The sequence below is a fragment of the Manis javanica genome, chromosome 4 (assembly GCF_040802235.1).
Source record: "Manis javanica isolate MJ-LG chromosome 4, MJ_LKY, whole genome shotgun sequence".
Classification (NCBI taxonomy): Eukaryota; Metazoa; Chordata; class Mammalia; order Pholidota; family Manidae; genus Manis; species Manis javanica.
The window spans coordinates 152,251,772-152,275,032 of NC_133159.1; the positions used below are offsets into that span (position 1 = coordinate 152,251,772).

General features: G+C 33.7%; 1 protein-coding gene across 8 annotated transcripts in view; it reads right to left on the reverse strand.

The window, feature by feature from the left end:
* The window catches only part of STXBP4 (syntaxin binding protein 4), a 174,895-nt gene that overhangs the window by 83,053 nt on the left and 68,581 nt on the right, over positions 1-23,261 (reverse strand). For 7 of the 8 annotated variants that reach the window (XR_012130687.1, XM_073235410.1, XM_073235411.1 and 4 more), the window contains one exon: positions 20,929-20,994. The exons of the other annotated variant lie outside the window; for it this stretch is intronic. Coding sequence is in view for 6 of the 7 variants with exons in the window: in XM_073235410.1 (XP_073091511.1) it covers positions 20,929-20,994 (66 nt within the window). In the remaining variant the exon portion in view is untranslated. The remainder of the gene's footprint in view (positions 1-20,928; positions 20,995-23,261) is intronic. 8 annotated transcript variants of the gene reach the window in all.

Sequence of the window (23,261 nt, forward strand, 5' to 3'; positions counted from 1 at the left end):
AAACTTAAAACAACCTGGTAACAAACCTAAGGTAACCAGGTACAATATTGCTTAGGTAACAAACCTAAGTATATGGTACATGATGAAACACATCCTCAATCTCCATATAAAAGGCTCTCCACTATTGTTCTAAATCAATCTTTGCAGTGCTAGCACATTCAACTCTCTTCCATGATTACCATATCCAAATACATTAACTTACCAAATTTCCCAGACTAAACTCTCCCATATCCAAGAAGCTTTTCAGCATATTATTCCTTCCACACTTCTCTTCTTTTCCCTTCATCCAGTTCCCACCTATCCTTCAAAATTCACTTCAGATTTAACCTTTTCTAATCTCTCCAGACCAGTTCAGTTTACAATGATTTTCTCTCTTTTATCTGTTATATCTTTTATAATATCTGTTGTCTTTAATTAATCATAGACTATCTTAAACTGTCTTTAATATGTTAATATTTTACTTCCTAACTTTATAAAGTCATAGGGTCTTGACTGCCCAAATTAGAACACAAGTTGTCTGAGAATAAGACCTTATCTATTATGAAACAAATGCTCACTTACCATAAATATGAGAGATAACTGAGTTAAAAATCAGTGAAAATGACTATTTTGTTCTTCATATATAATAATCACCTTAGAGAACTTTATTAGGTATAAGCTTTCATAGGAAAATTCTTCATAAAAGGTTTTAATTTTGTGGGAATATTAGAACTATATTCCTTTTAAATAGTTGCAGTAACAACCATAAAACATGCTATGAAAAACACCACATAATGAAAAACAAATTATTTCATTATATTCTCTTTATATATAAATTAAACAACAATCGCTTTATAGTATTTATCAAGCAAACGAAATCATACCAGAACTAAGTGGAATGAAGAAAATACCAAGGTTGAAAAGGACAGTTACTCTTTATTGTGTTTGACAATTTTGTTCTTTGATTTTTCATTAAACAGATTAAAAAATTTAAATATTTAAAAATTGTGCACACTAGTTTATATTTCCTTAAAAATCACAATTTTCCATCATAAGTTAATATAATACATGCTCTTTCAAGGACTACATAATCTTGAAGGCCCTTTCCAACCCCACTCACATCCCTGATTCTATTTTTGTTGTGACACTTCTTTGTAAAGTGTGTAAAAATAATAGATACATGTAAAATCCAAGAAATAAGGATTTTTCTTTAGTTTGTATGAAAAAGCAAAACCCTCACATTGCAAAGGAAGATTTGGTTAAGCTTTTTGGAGGAAAAGCAGGTCAATCAAATTATAATTAGCTCTAATTAACCCTCCCAAGAGCTGTCAACTTTTTTACCTGCAGCTGCCTCATTCTCTAAAAGGTGCAAAATTGAGTTCTGACTCTGAACATCAAAGAAAATCAAAGAAACAATTTTCAATCTTGTTTATAAACAGAAGTCCCTAATCAAAGACAGATACACAAGTCCATTTTATCTGATAAATTTTACCATGTGAACTTGTTTACAATATAAAGTTAGTTAAAACACAGTTTTGACAATATATTTAACCCTGAATGTGTATTTTCTGGCTGAGTGAAGGTTGGCATAAAAGAAAAAAATTTTTTCCCACATCTCTAATTATGGTTACAAATGTACCAAAAGGGAATATTTATAGTATTGGGAATTTCCTTTCATAATCAGAATTTAAACCTTGTTCAGCAAAACTTAGCACAGCTCAAAGGCTACTTTTTCAGTTATTAAACATTTAAACTTTGAAGTTTGGAATTTAAGGAAGATCTGGCTTCAAAACTGAAATGTATTCCTTTCAAATATAATTTTAAGATTTTAATTCAATTGGAATTAGATATATAAAACTTTGTTTTGGAGGAAACTGACTAACAGTTCTAAATATGAATCTAGATATAATAAGCTCTAAATTATAAATAAAATTCTTAAGTTGCTTTGGAAGGAAAAAAAAAATCAGTGAGAACTAGTAAGCAAATTCTGAAAACAGCAAGAACAACAAGAAAGAATGAAACAAGGTGGGACACCGGCCCAAGGATTAAGGCCTATATAGAGTTAGAAGGGTTGGTTCTGAACAAAGAATTAGATACAACATCCATTCACTCAATAAATATTTACTAACAAAGCAATTGGAAAGATCGGATAGTCCTAAACAGACCCTAGATTAAACAGGAATTCAACCTATGGGAATGGAGATACCATGAAACAATGAATAGTTGCAACAACAAACTATTTGGGGGAAAAAAGTAAAGTGTAGCCCCTCATCTCATACCATACAACACAAAGTAATTTCTTAGGTGGGTTAAATGAAGGCAGACATAGGGGGAAGACTAGGTTAATATGCATGAGAAATCTGGCAAGGAATGGACTTTTCAAAAGTTATGAAAAAGAAAAAAATCACAAAGAAAAAGATTTGACAACACAAAAACACCTGTGTTTAAAAACTTCGGAAAAATTAGAAAGGTAATTTGTATATAGGAGAAAATATTTATGAAAGATTTCATAGAAGTAGGGTTAATAATTACAATGTAAAGGGAGCTTATAAAATGAATTGGGGAAAAGAGAAAAATAGTTCTTGATTAAGAATACAAAAGAAGTGAAAAGGAAAAAGCTCAGGTAGGAAAGGGATTTAGATAACATAAAGGGCATATGGCCAGGAGTGAGTGACACTTAAAGTCAGTTTCATACCAGGAAACATGCTGCCTTCAATACTGAAGAAACATGATGGAATTCACAATCTAATTCAGAACCCATGGTCATCCATGATCTTTGGTATCTTACATGGTAACACAGAATCAAACTACAGTATTTTTCAAAGAAGGTAATTTATTTATGTAGGGTTAGGTATGACTAGAGAAGTCTTGTTTTTAATTCTAAAACAGTTTGTGAATAAATTACTTAACACAATGTCATGAGTCCCATATTGAAGTAAAAGTACTGAAAGTGTTTCTTACATAGTAAACTGCCAAGATAAGAATTTTATAGTATCAGCTGCCTTATCACTACTTCCTCCTTGGGTAAAATTTACTAGTTTGTCAGCCAAATTAATATATATTGCTCTAACACTAAGGAACATAAAATGTTTGGCATCTTGTAAAAAATGTTTAAAATACTCCCTGAAAGGTGCTCTCTTAGCAATTGACCGATTGAATTTTAGAGATCTGTACTTGTTTGTTTTTAGTTACATAAGGAAAATTATAGGGGGTAATGTGTACTTTGGTATACAAACATCCCTCTGACAACTGTTCTGAAATGCTTTCCAAGAAGTGATGGTTTTACCCTATTTCTCTTTCTCTTGTTGGACTGAGAGCTCCTTGTAAATAATGACTAGATTTCACAGCCCATCCATAAAAAATGAGATTTAATAAATGTTTTTAAAGTTCCCTTGCCAAGTCTCCTTTATAAGTTACTAGAGGTATGTGTGAAACAGTTGATGAAAGAGTGCTGAATGTGGTCCCCGATAGCCAGAAAATTAGAGGCTCACAGCAGGGAACCCAGAACCCTAACATCATTTCTAACTAAGCCAACCAACTACAGAAAATACTGTAGTCAAATGAACTGGAAGATTTCTGTAAAGAGTAAGATCACTTCCAAATTCCTCCAACATGAAATTCCCATGATTTTAATTAATCTTACACAATTAAAATGGGTTGTGTAATAGCAACAGGATAAAATTTCTCCAGGAATTTTTTAAATGGTCAGAATTTTTCTACATTAAAAAGAAACAACTATTTGGAAATGGGGATTCTGAAATAGACATCTCTGTTTGCCAATGCTTGCTTAGAATGTTACATTCACCTCCAGTGAGTCACTGGATATGGCTGGTGTGTGTGCAGACAGGAACGCCAAGTGGGCTGTCCTTGTGCTCCTTTGCCAAGCAAGCTGTCTTTAACTTGGGCAGTTTCTTGGGCAAACTCTAATGTTGGAGAATACAAGGTCAATTTTTGATTCACAAAAAGGGAATTAATGTTGAAAAATAATTAAATCCAACCAAGTTTGTTCAGTAAGTTTCTCCACTCAGATTTCTGTCTGTAATTATCAGAGCTTTATAACTTATTTTCTCAGTTTTTTTTTCTTTTTGGCTTTTAAAAAATCACTGAAAGATAATTATAGATTACAGGGTTGTAAGAAATAATACAGAGAGGTTCCCTGTACTTATCATGAAGCCTTCTGCAACAGTTGTATCTTTTGTTACCACAGAATATCACAACTAGGAAGCTTCATTGGTAAAATCCACCAACCTTAATAAGAGTTCACCAGTTGTATATGCAATAGGCAATAAAAATGAAGACACTGTAGATATAAGCAAAATCTAGACAGGTCCCAAGGGAATTATGCTGAGTGAAAAAAGCCAATCTTCAAAAGTGACATACTGTATGATAACATTTATATAACATTCTTGAAATGACAGATTTATAGAGATGGAGACTAGATTAGTGGTTGCCAGGCATTAGGGCAAAGGAAGTGGTTGGCTGCCAGGTACTAGGGAGCTGGAAGGAGGTGACTATGGCTTTAAAGGGTAGCATGAAGGATCCTTGTAAAGAGGGTTTTGAACAGAAAATCAAACTTGATAATTTGGGGTCACAAGTAACCATCTGAAATGGAAACATAGAAACATTTTACTTCAATCCCCTTTTACGATAAACTAACAAGTCAAATATATGTACTTTTCCTTCTTTTTCCCTCTAAGGAGACTGGCATGTTAGAATATCTGCTAGTGCTGGAGTGAAATAATGTAAGAAGTTCAGATCACTAAAAACGAATAAAAAAGGGCATGGGAATTCATACCAATTCTAAGAATTACAGGCTTTACTGTTTTTTTAAGAAATACACAACCTCTAAAAGTGTGAAAATGTGAAAACTTCTTTAGTAATAACCCAACAGTGTTCATTTTAGAGATATATTTGAAGTAAAAGTACTGAAACATCGGTCACATGTCGGGTGCACCACCTGTAAATAAGTTCATGTTCAACCTCAATGGTCCACAGAGAATCCTGTGCCAATTTCACCTTGTATTTCTGCCTCAGGACTTCTTCTCTCCTCAAGCATTCAGCCCAGCCTTTGCACAGGTGAGGCCAACTACAACGGGGCTTATGTGAACCTGGAGAAGTTGCCAAATGAACAATTTTCCACATTTCTTTAGAGCAAAGACTGGTTCAGACAAGATAAATATTTTGGCTTTGGACTGTTCACCAATTCTTTGCTGCCTTAGGTCATAACACTATCCTGAAAGAAACTTGAAAACAACTTAAGTATATGAGTAGGTTTTAGAAAGTTGTTGATCAAAGGAAGTTGCTAGAAGAATGGCCCATGCCTGTTAAAAGTTGTTAGAACTTGAAGGAAAAATAAGAAGAAGTAAAATTTCATGGGAAATTATGCTCATGATTTTAGACAGTAAGGCTGGGTTATTCTGTAAGGCATGACAACATCAAAAATACTTAGATTTTAGAGAACAGTACAGCCAGTTCTTGACAAAACAGTTAAGTGTTCTGGTAGCTATCCTTGGTTGGAAAAGACAACGTACCTGAATCTTCCAGTAAAAAGGATCCATTCACATCTTGTTCTTTCCTTTTTACTTATTTCTTTTCTTCCTTTCCCTTCCTTTTCCCCATTCTCCCCTTTTCTTTCTCTTTTAGTTGTTCATTGTTTTTTGGGGGGAGAGTTACTACACTCAACGAAGGCAAATTAATTTCTGTAATTTAAGATAGCTAATGTACCTTCAAAAGGGAAGATTATTCTGTTTTTACAATCAGGTCACTATCTCATAATAATTCAATTAAAAGTTTGTAAGTGAGTGAACAAAGGATATCAAATTGTGCTGTCTTCTTCTTCTGGAAGCAACTGGTAACTATCATTGTAAAACAAATTGAAAAGCAATCTAGTAGTGTTTAAATAATTAGATTACCTAAGTATTTAAAGGATTTATATGATGTAATTTTTAGTACTGAACTGATTTCATGTCAAGATTTTCAAAAGAATACTAACAAAAGGAAAGAAACTTTGCCAAATTTCATACAACTCAAAATTTCTGGTTTTTAAAAGTTTTTAAGAGAAACGTTATATACACTCTGTATTTATAATTTTAAAAAACTCTTGCTAATTAAAACAAAATTAATCCTTGGAAGAATTTAAGTATGTTCACCAGAGCACAGGAACTCTTTCATTAACAATTAGTCAGTATCACTAAAATCCTCTTAAACAATAGTATCATTCTACATACATAAGAGAAGCTGAATGGTAGGCATGGTCAATATACTTAAAAATGGACAGTTTTAGGGTTGATTTTGGATAGCATATATTTTACTGCAAGTGTGTGTTTCTGAAATGAATCACTATGCTAGTATGTATGCATGTGTTTTTATACACAAACTTATACATATTATTTAATTTTTTTTGCTAATATTGGAAAATATACATTAAATAATACTATGAATTAAAACATCTTTACTCTCAATTTCATTTATCCTATTTTGTTATTTGTATCATTACAGCCTCTCAATCATCAAATTACAAAGCCTTGACTTCTCTATTACTGTACACTCTATCCTTGTTAAGTCTGGCTGACTTTACTTTCATAGTATCTTTTACACAGACCATGCAATTACTCAATCCTTATTAAATCCTCATTGCTTATTATTTGGAGAAGTGCTTCTCAAATTCTAAGGTGTATAGAATCACCTGAGGATTTGTTAAATAAAGATTCTGGTTCTGTCAGTCTGGGACGGTGACTGAGACTGTTCATTTCTAAGTTTCAAGTGTTACTGATACTGATGGCTCTGGACCACTTTTTGAGCAGCAAAGAAGTGGAGTTCTATATCTCCACTGTCCATTGTGGTAGCCATTAGCCATGTGTGGCTTAAAAATATAGTTGAGTACTTAAATGTATGGTTAGTTAACTGGAGAACTGAATTTTTAACTTAATCTAATTTTAATTAGTTTGTACTTCAATTTAAGAACTTGTAAATATTTTTCCATCCTACAAATTTTTTTGTTTCAGTGGAACTCTATTTCACTTTAATCACTGCATCATTTAAGATACTCTCTAAAAGAAAGTATATTGCAGATTATATGATGAATCCAATTGCAATTTACAAAGCTGTTGTAAAAAAATATAGAACATAAAAAGTGAACAATATTAGGACACATGTTTGCAAACTGCATGGTGAATCTGTTAAGTTTTCTCTTAACAGTCAATTAAGATAATGTAATTAGAAGTAAATGTTCAATATTTGTAACTTTGGTCAGCTATAAAATGGCTTAGATTTTTGCACAACAGAGTAAACCCATTTTAGATTGAGAAGGTAATTTCAGTTATGATAAAAGGCTAGAAGAGATACTTCACAAAAAAAGAAAGATTTTCCATTAAGCCACAAAACAAATGTCTATAGATTATAAGAACTTTCTAACAATATCAGTGATCAACTGACTGAAAATTTGAAAAACTGTAAGTATCTTTCTTCAGCTTTAGGTAACCCATGTGATAAAGAAGACACTATCTAATTCATACTTCAGACATGTATTATCTTAAAGAACTCCAATATTTCCAATGGAAATTTAGTGTACCAAACATTACATGCTATATGTATAAAGTAATACTGGACTTCAAAGATACAGTATGAATAAAGAATGTAAAAATATCTCAATAGATTTTTAATATTACTGCAAGTTAAAATGATCATAATTTAGATATATTAGGCTAAATAAAATACATTTAAAATAATTTAACCTGTTCCTTCTTACTTTTTAAAAAACACAACTGCTAGAAAATTAATACTACATAGGTGGCTTTCATTATATTTCTATTGGACAGTGTTGGTCCAGACTATTACAAAAGTCTCTTATCTAATCTTCAGTGATTTCCAAAACCACTATAAGAGATTAATCTTAAAATATAGACAGTCTTCATTCATCCCTTCATCACCAAATGTTTATTGAGTACCTACTCTGTGTCAGTTATTAATATTATATTAGTAATATAAATCAGAGAACAAATTAAAGATAGCTGTCCTCATGAAGCTTACCCTCTAGTTGGGAGATATAAAGGTAAAAATACAAGTATGTAACATACAAGAAAGCAATCAGTAATATCAAAAAACTTGTCACACACAGTGAGGGTTGGTATGGTATTGGGGTGATGATGGTACAAGAAGGGGAGGAGGAGGGGTACAGTAGTCGTAAGAGGTGGGGTCATCAAAGAGGAATGTGTGGGGATGGGGGAATATGACTGCTAATCAAGTAGGCTCTCATAGGCTTTACCATTTACTTGTAGGCTACCACTCATAGGACTTGGGCTTTTACTCTGAGTGAAGTTTTACAAGAATGTTTCTGGCTGCTGTGTTCAGATTAGATGGTATGGGGGTGAAGCAAGGATAAAAGCAGAATGATCTGGTAGGAAGCTTAATTACAACACAGGTAGATGATGGTCACTTAGACCACTGATGGAAGTGGTGAAAAGTGGTAAAATTATGCAGTTTTTTAAAAGTATGGCCAACAAATTAGATATGAGACATGAAGAAAGAGGGGTCAGAGCACAAATGGAGCTCGTTAATTTTTTTCCCTTGTCAAATATCTTCAGTGGCAGTACACTGTCTAAAGTCTTAGATTGTTATCCATGCGCCTAAATGCTTCGGTCCCAACATTCCCATCTAAATGTCATTTCCTAACACTTTCATCCGCCCATGGTTCCCTCAGGTGCCTTGGCTTTTAATAATGAGAATGATGATGATAATGATAAAGGAATACAAAAAAATATTTATTATTTTTTAGGAATCTACTACATTCTTGACAGTTTTAAGTTCTTAAACTCTCAAGTCCTATGAACAAATTATAAGACCAATATTATCATATTTTTAGACATGAAGACACAAAAATTAACAAATAATAAATAGTGATGTTAGTGTACAAAAGATGGCCCATTTTGACTCTAAAGACAAGACTTTTTCTTTGATACCATGATTTTGATGCTGTGTTCTCTGCCTGGAATGCTCTCCCCTTTTATGTCTGGCTTAGTTCATGTGTTACCTTCTCTATTAAAAGTCTCCTTATTCTTTTGCCAGAATTAGGTGTTTCTCCTCTAAATCAAATGGTTAAAACAAATAATTTCCACCTTTTTTTCAGCACCTAATATTTCTTCTATTGTTTATAATAATGATGATAATAGTTAATATTTGTTGACTGCTTACAATGTGCTATGTACATTTGTACCATGTGTGTTTCCTAGTACTTACAACGCTAACACTCTTGTCAGGGATGCTATTATCAAATTCCTTTCATACGTGAGGAAACAAAGGCTTAGAAAGGTGAAGTAGTGTGCCCAAGGTCAAAAGCAAGCAGGAACAGGGTATAAACCTACACAGTCTAACAATAAAGCCCATTATATACTATATATTGTTTATGTCAAGTCACCATTGATAATACAAGATTTTCCTGTTCTTTTTTATATCCCATTTCTTCCTACTGAATCTTATTAAATTCTGACACCGATTAGTCTTAGAATATTTATTCATACAGCTCTGACCTTCCTTAGTAACAGAAACTAACACATTCAGAGAAATAAATACAGGAGGGCCTCATGTGGGAAATGAAGGTATTGCTAGAAAAAGAAAGCAAAACTGTTATTTTTCTTTAGGTTCACGTTTTAACCTGCCCTTAAAATACTTATTTTGTCAAGTATACTTGATATTCTAAAGCTTAAAGTCCCAAGCATTTAGAAGAAAATTTTAATTAAATGTAGGAAGAAACCACACACTGTAATTTATTCTACAAGCAAAAACTGATGTATAGATGTCTACTTCCACTATGTAAAGAAACTCTAAAAGAAAAAAGGCCTGCCATATATACTGATGCAGATATTGAAGATACGGAATTAAAAGAACTAAAAAGGCATATCAACCAAAGTACAAAAATACTTAATAAAATGGGGACCCCAAATTGGCCAAAAATAGAAAACTTTTAAACACTTTTTACTTGGAAATAATTTCAAATGTACAGAATTGTAAGAATACAAGCAGGACAAAGATCATCCTCATGCCCCTCACGCCCAGATTTACCTAATTATCCAGATTCAGCCTTTTGCCAACGTGTTCATGAGTGCAAAACAAAGTATTCTTCTAAGCCAATGATATTTATAAATTGTTGGATTTATAAGGCAGTTAGATTTTGCATATTCTCAATCTCTCTCACAAGTATGCACACACATATACACACACATAGGCACATATATAAAACACACACACATATGTAAATATACACACATACTATGTTTTTCTTAGCCTTCTGAGGCTAAGTTGTGTATATCATGGCTCTTTACTCCTAAAAACTTCAGTATTTCATAAGTATAAGGATATTCTCTTACATTACCATAGTACACTTATCAAATTTAGGAAACTGATTTAATACTTTAATCTTTCATCTGTATTCGAATTTTGTCAACTGACTCAATAATATCCTTTACAGCATTTTCCCCATTCTAGTGTACCTGTCTAGGCTATTTTATTTAGTTTTCATGTCTCTTTAGCTTATTTTAATCTGTAACAGTTTACTGCCTTTCTTCCTTTTTTTATTTAATGGTATTAACATTTTTGAAGAACACAACCCCTTCTTTCCACATCCCCCCAATTGCACACACTGCAAATACTTTCTACTTCTTTATATTAAGGCATCATTGATATACAATCTTATAAAGGTTTCACACAAGCAACAATGTGGTTACTACATTCACCCATATTATCAACACTCCCCCCACAGCACACTGCAGTCACTGTCCATCAGTGTATTAAGATGGTATAGAATCACTACTTGTCTTCTCTGTGCTATACTGTCTTCCCCATGACCCCCTTACATTATACGTGCTGATCATTGTGCCCCTTAATCCCCTTCTCCCTCCCTCCCCACTGCCCCTCCCTACTCCCTTTCCTGTGTACCTACTAGTTCCTTCTTAGAGACTGAGTCTGTTGCTGGTTTGTTCCTTCAGTTTTGCTTTGTTGCTACACTCTAAAAATGAGTGAAATCATTTGGTACTTGTCTTTCTCCACCTGGTTAATTTCACTGAGCATAGTACTCTCCAGCTCCATCCATGTTGTGGCAAATGGTAGGATTTGTTTTCTTCTTATGGCTGAATAATATTCCATTGTGTATATGGACCACATCTTCTTTATCCATTCATCTACTGATGGACACTTGGGTTGCTTCCATTTCTTGGCTATTGTAAATAGTGCTGCAATAAACATAGGGGTGCATATGTCTTTTTGAATATGGGATCTTGTTTTCTTGAGGTGCATTCCTAGGAATGGAATTCCTGGGTCAAATGGTATTTCTATTTTTAGTTTTTTGAGGAACCTCCATATTGCTTTCCACAATGGTTGAACTGATTTACATTTCCACTAGCAGTGTAGGAGGGTATCCTTTTCTTCACATCCTCACCAGCATTTGTTGTTCCTTGTCTTTTTGATGTTGGCCATCCTAACTGGTGTGAGGTGATCTCTCACTGTGGTTCTAATTTGCATTTCCCTGATTATTAGTGATGTGGAGCATCTTTTCATGAGCTTGTTGGCCATCTGAATTTCTTCTTTGGAGAACTGTCTGTTCAGATCCTCTGCCAATTTTTAAATCAGGTTATTTACTTTTTGGGGGTTAAAGCATGTGAATTCTTTATAGGTTTTTGATGTTAACCCCTTATCAGACATGTTGTTTATGAAAATATATTCTTCCACACTGTAGGATGCCTTTTTGTTCTACTGATGGTGTCATTTGCTGTACAGAAGCTTTTTAGATTGATGTAGTCCCATTTGTTCATTTTTTGCTTTGTTTCCTTTGCCCGAGGAGATGTGTTCAGGAAAAATTGGCTCATGTTTATATTCAAGAGATTTTTGCCTATGTTTTCCTTAAGAGTTTTATGGTTTAATTACTTACATTCAGGTCTATTTCAAGTCTACTTTTGTGTATGGAGTTAGATAGTAATTCAGTTTCAATCTCTTGCATGTAGCTGCCCAGTTTTGTCAACACCTGTTGTTGAAGAGGCTGTCATTTCCCCACTGTATATCCATGGCTCCTTTACTGTATATTAATTGACCATATATGCTTGGGTTTATATCTAGGTTCTCTAGTCTGTTCCATTGATCTATGGGTCTGTTCTTACACCAGTACCAAATTGTCTTCATTACTGTGGCTTTGTAGTAGAGCTTGAAGTCAGGGAGCATAATCCCCACAGATTTATTCTTCTTTCTCAGGATTGCTTTGGCTATTCAGGGTCTTTTGTGCTTACATATGAATTTTAGAACTATTTGCTCTAGTTTGTTGAAGAATGTTGTTGGTATTTTGATAGGGATAGCACTGAATCTGTAGATTGCTTTAGGTAGGATGGCCATTTTGACAATATCAGCATCTATGGAGATGGATCATGTGATTTTTGTTCTTTTTGTTGGTGTGGTGGATGATGCTCATAGATTTTTAAGTATTGTACCATCCTTGTATCACTGGAATGAATCCCACTTGATCATGATGGATGATCTTTTTGATGTATTTTTGAATTCAGTTTGCTAAGACTTTGTTGAGTATTTTTGCGTCTATGCTCATCTGGGATATTGTTCTGTAATTTTCTTTTTTTGTGGTGTCTTTGCCTGGTTTGGTATTTAGAGTGATGCTGGCCTTATAGAATGAGTTTGGAAGCATTCCCTCCTTTTTTGCTATTGGAAAACTTTAAGGAGGATGGGTATTAGATTTTCACTAAATGTTTGATAAATTTCAGTGGTGAGGCAATCTAATCTGTCTAGGACTTTTGTTCTTAGGTAGTTTTTTGATTACCAATTCAATTTCATTGCTGGTAATTGGTCTGTTCAGATTTTCTGTTTCTTCCTGTGTCAGCCTTGGAAGTTTGTATTTTTCTAGAAAGTTGTCCATTTCTTCTAGGTTATCCAGTTTGTTAACATATCATTTTTCATAATATTCTCTCATAAATTCTTCGTGTTTCTGTGGTGTCTTTAGTGATTTTTCCTGTCTCATTTCTGTTTCTGTTTATGTGTGTAGACTTTTTTTTCTGATAAGTCTGACTAGGGGTTTATCTATTTTGTTTTTTTTCTTGAAGAACCAACTCTTGCTTTCATTAATTCTTTCTATTGTTTTATTCTTCTCAATTTTATTTCTGCTTTGATCTTTATTATGTCTCTCCTTCTACTGACTTTGGGCCTCATTTGTTCTTCTTTTCCTAGTTTCATTAATTGTCAGTTTAGACATTTCATATAGGATTGTTCTTCTTTCTTGAGGTAGGCCTGTATTGCAATATACTTTCCTCTTAGCACAGCCTTCACTGCATCTCAGATTTTGCAGTGTTGAGATATTTTTGTCATTTGTCTCCATATATTGCTTCATCTGTTTTTTATTTGGTTATTTTTCCATTGATTATTTAGGAGCATGTTGTGAAGCCTCCATGTATTTGTGTGCTTTTTCATTTATGTAATTTATTTCTAGGTTCATACCTTTGTGGTCTGAGAAGCTGGCTGGTACAATTACAATCTTTTTTAATTTACTGAGGCTTTTTATTGGCCTAGTATATGATCTATTCTAGAAAATGTTCCATGTGCACTTAAGAAGAATGTGTATCCTTCTGCTTTTGGATGGAGTGTTTTGTAGATGTCTGTTAGGTCCAAATGCACTGTTCAGTGCCTTTGTCTCCTTACTTATTTTCAGTCTGGTTGATCTGTCCTTCAGAGTGAGTGGTGTGTTGAAGTCTCCCAGAATGAATGCATTGCATTATATTTCCTCTTTTAATTCTGTTAGTATTTGTTTCACATATGTAGGTGCTCCTGTGTTGGGTGCATAGATATTTATAATGGTTATATCCTCTTGTTGGATTGACCTCTTTATCATTATGTAATGTCCTTGTTTGTCTCTTGTGACTTTATTTGTTTTGAAGTCTATTTTGTCTGATACAAGTACTGCAACGCCTGCTTTTTTCCTCCCTATTAGCTGCATGAGATTATCTTTTTCCATCCTTCACTTTTAGTCTGTGTATGTCTTTGGGTTTGAAGTGAGTCTCTTGTAAGCAGCAAATAGATGGATCTTGTTTTTTTATCCACTCAATGACTCTATGTCTTGATTGGTGCACTCAGACCATTTATATTTAGGGTGATTACCAATAGGTATGTACTTATCGCCACTGCAGGCTTTAGATTCATGGTTACCAAAGCTTCAAGGATAATTTCCTTAGTCTAATTTAACTCACTCAGTATGCTATTACCAACACAATCTAAAGGTTCTTTTTTTTTTTTTTTTTGCTTCTGTTTCTTACTCCTCCATTCTTTATATGTTAGGTGTCATATTCTGTACTCTTCATCTATCCCTTGACTGACTTTGGGGGTAGTTGATTTGATTTTGCATCTGCTTAGTAATTAATTGTTCTATTTTCTTTGCCGTGGTTTTATTTCCTCTGGTGACAGTATTTAGCCTTAGGAACACTTTCATGTATAGCAGTCCCTCCAAAATACAGTGTAGAGATGGTTTGTGGGAGGTAAATTCTCTCAGCTTTTGCTTATCTGGAAATTATTTAATCCCTCCTTCAAATTTAAATGATAACCTTGCCAGATAGAGAGTATTCTTGGTTCAAGGCCCTTCTGTTTCATTTCATTAAATATATCATGCCACTCCCTTCTGGCCTGTAAGGTTTCTGTTGAGAAGTCTGATGATAGCCTGATGGGTTTTCCTTTGTATGTTATCTTCTTTATCTCTCTGGCTGCTTTTAATTCTCTGTCCTTATCCTTGATCTTTGCCATTTTAATTATTATATGCCTTGGTGTTGTCTTCCTTGGGTCCCTTGTGTTGGGAGATCTGTGCACTTCCATGGCCTGATAGATTATCTCCTTCCCCAGAATGGGGAAGTTTTCAGCAATTACCTCCTCAAAGACATTTTCTACCCCTTTTCTCTGTCTTCTTCTTCTGGTACTCTAATAGTGTGAATATTGTTCTGTTTTGTATTGGTCACACAGTTCTCTCAACATTCTTTCATTCCTAGAGATCCTTTTTTCTCTCTATGCCTCAGCTTCTTTGTATTCCTGTTCTCTAATTTCTATTCCATTTACCATCTCCTCTACTACATCTAATCTGCTTTTAAATCCCTCCATTGTATGTTTCATTTCAGATAACGTAATCCTTAATGATTGAACATCAGTCCTAAATTCTTCCCTGAGTTCGTGAATATATTTCTATACCTCCATGAGCATGTTTATGATTTTTATTTTGACGTCTCTTTCAGGAAGATTGATGAGTTCAGTTTCACTTGACGCTTTTTCTGGTGTTTGTGGAATTTTGGTTTGAATCAGTTTCCTTTGATGTTTCATATTTGTATGTGGCTCTGTCTAGTGCTCAGAAGCTCTGCTCTCTGGAGCGATATTGGAGGTCACAGGGGAGTAGTGCTGGTGCCTGGCAGGAAGAAAGTTCTATTTCCTGCTTCCCAGCTGCTGTGTCTGACTCCACTGCCAGAACCAGTAAGCTGAGTGCACCGGTGTAAGCCTCTATGCTTTGCATTTGCAGCTGCTGTAGGCAGGGCCTCCGTCTGGCGGGCCTGATGCCAGGGCAGGGGCTGCTGGTTGTGAGCTGGTGCTGGCCAGTAAGAAGTCACAGCAGGCTGCATATCAGTGGTGCCGGGCCTCAGAGATGTGTAGCCATCTGGGGGGATGGAGTGCCTGAAGCTCCTGAAAGTTCCCAATATGCTGAGCAGTGTGTGCCTGGACAACTTTATCCACTTTTCCTTTCTCCTGAGCAGCAAGCTCTTACCCTTTTAGTAGCCCTCTTGATGTTAGGAAGCCTCTCAGACTGCCCGCCTTTCTTTTGTCCCAGACCAGCTGGATGTGGATCCCTGTTTTCCACAAGCAGCTGGAATCCCAGTCTCTCCACATATTCTGCCTGTCTCAGCTTTCTAACCCTACTCATCTTCAGAGCACTATGCAATGTAAATTTATGCTCCCAGAGCAGATCTCCAGGGCTGTGTGTTCAGCAGTCCTAGGCTTCTACCCCCTCCCCTCTCCGTTTCTCTTCTTCCCACCCTTGAGCTGGGGTGGGGGAAAGGCTTGGGTCGTGCCAGATCACAGCTGTGGTACGTTACCCTGTTCCATGAGGTATGTTCTTTTCTCCAATTGTATGCAGTCTGGTGCAGCCTTCTTTCCTGCTGCTCTTTCAGGATTAGTTGTATTAACTAGATTTTCATATAATACGTGGTTTTCGGAGGAGGCCTCTGCTCACCTCTCATGCTATCATCTGTAATCTCCAGAATCTCTATACACTCTTTTTTAAAAATACCTCATATTTTGGGTTTGCCTGATGCTTCCTTATGTCTAGACTCAGGATACACATTCTCAGTCAGAATACTACATAGTGAATGCTGTGTCCTTGGCAAGTACCATGTTTGGAGTCACACAATGTTCTTGTGTTCTTCATAAATGATATCAATTTTTAGCACTCACAAGATAGTGTCTGATTTCACCATTGTATGATTATTTTCCCTAGCAATTATTTAGTAGTTTGTAGAGACTACTTTAAAACTACATAAACATGTAAATATTTTGCTCTTCAAAGAAATTTCCCCCTAGATTTAGCATCTGATGATTCTAACCTGATTCAGTCTATAAGAAAAGAGACACAAAATGCTTACTTCCCAAACCTGGCAGCTTCTCCACAGTTAGCAGTCATCACTCAACAGTCTAATAAGTAAGAGTCCTCCTTTCTCCCTATTAATTAATTAATCTATTTGCTCATGTTATGAATTAATGAATTACTATTTTAATGGCTTATAATTCACTACTGTATTTAATTATTGTGGTGCTAATATTCTTCTAGATTTGGCCATTATGAGCCCCTCCAAGATTGTTCCTTGTGACATGCCCCTATTATTTTGAGTACTTCCTTATTTTCTGGCAAATTGAGATGTTCCAAGTTTATCTTTTATTACCCTCCTGCATCCCTAAAATCAGTCATTTCTCTAAGGACTTGGGTTCCTTAGAGTGGTGTGGAATGGTATCTGGGCACTTATATATGCTACATGCTCATTGCTGTTAGGGTGCATGCTTTTCAGCTCTTTCAGGTGACAGAGCTAGGGAAGTATATATACATTTGTTTGCATATACACATATATATTTTAGAAATCATACATTCACAATGATACTTCCAAGTCTATCCCACAGGACTTCTTGACTTTATTCTGTCTTGTATGTCTATGTTTTTTCACTGAAATTCTGGCACTCAACAATAAGCAATACATTTGCTAACACTATATGTAAAATGACATATATAATACATCTAAAATTCAGTTGCTATACCCATACCACTAAAACAAAAAAATATGCTAAAAAGAGTTTAGGATTTGTTTGTAACTGTTTTCCAAATCAACCCCATCCTGTCAAACATTGTACATAAATACTGCACTCTTAAGTTTCTTGAATGGTTATTATTTTCCTTTATGTGTATATGATACTCATTTGAAATACAAATGGATTCATGCTTCAATTTGCTTGTAGTTTTAAGTTCATTTTCCCTTCCTTATCTTTACTGATTTCTTTACATATTTTTGAATGTGTAGAATATTAACATGCACCCAAAAGTAAAAATTATGGAAGAAGGTATTCTCAGAGAGGTGTCACTCCCTCTTGCATTTTATTTGCACTCTGTCTACAAGCTGTAGAAAATTAATTTCACTGCTGCTGGGTAGTTTATCCTCCCTTTGGTTTCTTTTGTATAAATAAACATATTATTTTAAATTCTTTTATAAAAGACAGCACTGTACTTTTTTTTATTTGATAATATTTCCTGGAAATCACTCCAGATTATTTAAGGGAGACCTTCCTTATACTTCCCTGCTGTAGCATAACATTTTTTGTATGGATGGACCATAGTTTCTTCAATCAATGCCTCTGCATAGAGATTAAGGTGGTTTGCAATATTTTCTAATTATAAATAAGACAACAATGGATACCATACATATGTATGTATTTTAACATTATTCGAGCCATATCTAAATTCCCAGATGTGAGACTGCCAGGTTGAAAAGTAAATGATACATAGATTTGTTAGTATTGCCAAATTCTCCTTCACAGTGGTATTCCAATTTGCATTCACACCAGTGATGTTTGAGAATGCCTGTGCCTCACCAACAGCGTACTGTTAAGCTTTTGAAGTTTTGCTAATCTGATGGGTGAAAGATGGTATTAGCATAGTTTAAAGAAAAAAAAGTTTGTTGAGGCAGAATTTACATATAGTAAAATTTAATAATTTTACACACAAACTTTGATAAGTTTGCTTAATCCAAGGTCATAAAAGTTTCTTCAAGAATGTAATCATTTTACTTCTTTGTTTAGATCCATTATCCACTCAGAGTTAGTTCGAGTATGATATGAGGTGGAGGTTGAGATTCATTTTTTTCTTACACAAATATTCCCATGTTCTAGCACTTATTTTTTTGTGTGTGTTCCTTTTGCTTTCTAAAAAAAATTCTTTCGGTACTTAGGAAGGCTTGTATTTTCATTCTGTAGGTTAGCTTTGTATTACTACTTTTGGCAGTTCCTGAAACTCCCTCTAGTTTTACCTTCTCTTTAACTATGTCAGTTTTAAATGATATTCATTAACTACTACACTTTACTTATACAACAGGATGATCATATTCTCCACTTTTTAAAAATACTTTATCCTCTTATTTTAAAAGTAAATTGCATCTTTTGATTTTTGTCAGACATGTAGTGTTTACATATATATATATATATATGTGTGTGTATATATATATATATATATATATATATATATATAATTTTTTTACCTGTGAACTCATTCTCATTTTAGTCTCAGCTATAAAGAAAACATATGAAATGCTTATTCTTTGGAAACTCTTGATAAAATTATTCCAGAAATTTTTTTAGCTGGATGACACTCATCCTTTCCTAGATTCCTCAATAATACTACATGTGTATAGTATTTTCTTAATACTGACACATTCCAAACTGTTTTCCTATGGCCTTGATATCTGAAAGTCAGCTTGGCCATATACAATATTTTTGGTTTACATTTCTTTTAGCTTCTTGAAATGTTGTTTCACTATTGCCTTACTTTGCATGTTGTGTTAAGAAGGCTGATGCTAGTCTACTTTTACTGCCTTTGTATATTATTTGATCTTTCCACTTGAAGGCACTGTGCATTTTTTTTCTCAATCTTTAAAGTCTAATAGCTTTAGTGTTGGATATGTCCTAGAGCTAATCATTCCAGGTCAAATTTCCTTATTCCCAATAACACATTCATGTCTTCTTTTATTTCTGGAAAGTTTTCTTGGATTACAAATTCTAAATATAAACAGCAATAGCTGTTTGGTTTTACTTCTTCAAGAAACTCTGTTGCTTCTTTATTTCACTCATTTTCTTGGTTATTTTTCTGGTCTTCAATGCCTTTTCATTTGGCTATATTCTTTCTTGGGCAACTTGTAATTTAGTTTTCATTTCTCATATGAGTTTGTCTTTTCCTTCTATTTCTTTCCCGAATTTTATCCACTCTCATTGTACTTCTTCCTATTGTTTATCAATTTCTATTCTTAATTGCTTTTTATTTCTTATTTGAAGCATTTTTTCTTAGCACCAATTTGAGACTACTGAATTGAGTTTGAACTATTGTGTTAACAGTTTTCTTCAGCTTTGTGGGTGGACTGTTTTGGAGAATCTTCAGCAGAAGGAATGCTTTAATTCATAGTATCTGACTTTTACAGTTGTTTTGTAACAATGGAACAATGTTTATCCCATTCTTTTTTCTTTTATAGGAAGCCTTCTTAGTTCAATGGCGCCCTCTTCTGTGCAGTTTCTTTCATGAAACATGTTGATGGTCTTGTGGGTAGATGGAGAGGTCTCTTAGGTCTTACTCATTTCTAATTTCTGGAGGATCCTTAATTTTCCCCTTGTACTTTCTTCTTTCCCTTCATTGTCTAGTTTCCAAGGGCACCACTCCATCTCTATTTACTTGATTCTTCCCCAGAAGAAATAATTCTCCAAGGCTGACACTTCCGGTTGCACACCCTTTGTCAAGTCCTAGAACCACCAAATCCTGACCTATATTCAGTATTTTGGCATCAACTGTTGCATTTTTTTCTTTCCGGAGGTGACTTTATTTGTAGTTCATTTAATTGGTTTGTTTTTCCTTATTCTTTTTCAGAGTCATTTAAGGCTTACCTCCTCTGCTTTTTGTATCCCACGTTTCAGCAGCAGACAAGCTGCAGGAATTTGATGGAATTCTTCATGCTATTTATATGTACTTTGAAGGTTATGGTGTTTTCTGCCACATATTGAAGGTATGGGTCTCCTGTATGGTTTTACTTGCTCTCTTTGTCAATTTTATGTTTTCTGGGGGGATAATGTTGGGGAGAAACATTGAAACATTGAAAATCAGGTGACTGTACTGAGTTCTACCAATGTTCTCTTCATTTCCTACTCTTACTAATATTTGTTTGTTATTTCTATATCTATTTCATGATAATTCCTTTGCATTTGTTTTGCTGTAAGTTACCTAAAATTCCTTGAAGAATAATGCAGAGTGAAAATAAATGTTTACTTTTCATTATAAAATAAAAGTAAAAAATGTTCTGTCTTGAACTCTTTTCTTGTTTCATTGTTTTTTTTAACAGAATGAGGTATAACAGAATAAAAGTAAAGGGAAAAAGAAAAGAAAAAGGAAAAAGAATGAAAGGCAATGAAATTGATCATTTCAGTCTGTAGTCATCTGTTTTTGAAAGCGATTTCTTTGAGCAATAGTAGCAGGACTTCAGCACAGGTACTGCCTCTGAAAGTGACTGCTTTTAAGATCTATGATATTTTATACTATATTATTCACATCTGTAAGCACTGGGATATTATACAACATCACTGTTTTAGAATTATACCTTACATGTTTACGTATATACACAAAACTCATGTATGCAATACATCACTTACTTGTTTCACATTCTGGAGTTCTTCTGTCAATTGTTTCCTTTGCCTTTCTGATTCAAGTAATTTTTCCTATATTTAAAAACCACTATATTAATAACTTGTTATAAAGGTATCAATGAGTGTCACTTTTAGGGCTTTATTTCAAAGTTTATAATTCCCCAAGTGTCTAACTGCTATAATCTGAAAATGTAGTTCCTAGTCATTGTTCTGGCTTTATAGATACAATTTAAAAGTAATTAGTTATTTACAGTATAACTGTGACTTAACTGTACTTTGTTACTTTAACTAGCCATTTGTAAAATCTCAAAATCTGAGGACCAAAATAAGTTAATTGGGATCTAAATGTGTAAACATTAACTATGTTTTAGGCAACAGCTATCATTGCCAAATAGCATCATTATTATAGCTTAGAAGGTCTGTTCCTCTACTGAAGAGGACATACGAAACAAGGTTAGCTATTATTTTCCTTATTTAGTTAATTCTTGGAAGATTATCCATAAAATGAAAATATAACTGGTATAACTAAAATATGGAGTAATAGTTATTAAGGCAGAATAATATTACACATGCATATCAATTATCTTTGAACTTAAAATTACGCATATATCCCGAAAAGTTCAATTTTGCTAAATATATCATAAAAAAATCCACATTTTATTGATCAAATTAGAAATACTAGGAGTTATTTAAGAACTATTTTACTATAAACTAGAGCAGAGGAATTGCTTGAAGATTAAACTGAGTGGTAAATATTCATGGCAACATTGCAATGTTTATAAGAGGCAATCTGCTTTCTGGGATATTTCAACTCATTCTTGTCTGAGAAATGAAATGAAGGTATATGAAGATGAATATAACATAGCAGAGTCTAATGAATCTGCCACAGACCAGGTGCCAAGAAATTGCTGGCTTCCATACTTTTATGGTCTGGCAAGTTACCTGCACTCTCTGTGTCCTAGTTCTTGCATCTGTAAATGGAAGAAGCTTTCAGTCAGCTTTGCAAAGCAGTGGCAACTTCAACTCTGCAGAAAGGCTTTAACTTAAGTAAAGCTCACAGCACTCTTAAAAATCATTCTTGCAAAATAAAAATTAGTCATTGCAATCAAATTATCTTGGTTTCATTTTTATCTGTACCTCAAATCAGACATGAAGAATAGAGATATAGCAGGATAATGGGAAGCAATGAGAGAACATCTACACTTTCTATGAACTTCATTTAACAACCTTATTTTTGTGTGTGTATATATTCAAGTAAAAAATCTGAAAGTACAAATGTTATCTCAAATGAAATATTTATTGCTTTATACATTCCTTTGTATAGCTAAACAACTGGTTCTCAGCATTAGATAGTTTTATAGGTAAAGGAAATTATATGTTATATCTTGGATTTCTGATTTTGTCACATTAGGACATGCTCAATTACATTTCATAAACCTTAAATGTGAATGCTGACTTACTGACTAGCTCCTCAGAGTAGCCTTATCTAAATTTTACATGAATACATTTTTAAATTAAAATTCTAGCAATTAACAGATATTCAAATAAAAAAATGAATTTATCATTGCATTTAATAATGATAAATATTAAGGAAATGACAAAGATCTGAAAGTCTCTGAAAATTCTGAAGAACCAAAGATTTAACCATTTATGAAGAGATGAATTTTATAAAATTGCTCTTACTAAGATAACCAATATTGGGGATGTTTTCTCAGAGAATAGGAAGAAACTACTGTCAACTTATCTTTAAAATTAAATTTTATTTCTCTTCTTAACTCTTAATTGTTATACTAAGAAATGTGTAAAGGTAATGGTTTCAAAGTTGTAAAAGGAGGTATATAAAATATTTCTTTAGCTATGGAATACTCGTATATATTTAGAAAGAACATGAGTTGGTAAGACCTTTTGAAAGGGAATTTGGTAACATACATAAAATTTATGTGTCCCTACCTTTTGATAAAGCAATTCCACTTTCAGGAATTTATTCAATTTGTACTTTTATAATTGTAGAGTTGCCCAAAGATGTATCTACAAAGCTATTTATGATGGGATTATTTTTAATAACAAAAAATTGGAAATAGCCTAAATATTCATTAATACGGAACTGGCTAAGTAACCTACACTAAGAAAAATTTGGTAGATCTGTACATATTAACCTGGAAAGTAGCCCAGGGTAAATGCTAAGAAAAACAAAAAAAAGAGGACAAGTTGTAAAAAAGGTTACAATGTATGAAGCAATTATGTAAAAGTTAAAATACAACTTTTTAAAAAAATATATGGCTATACAGAGAAAGTCTCTGAAAAGATAAATAAGATATGTTTAACAATGGTTTCCTCTA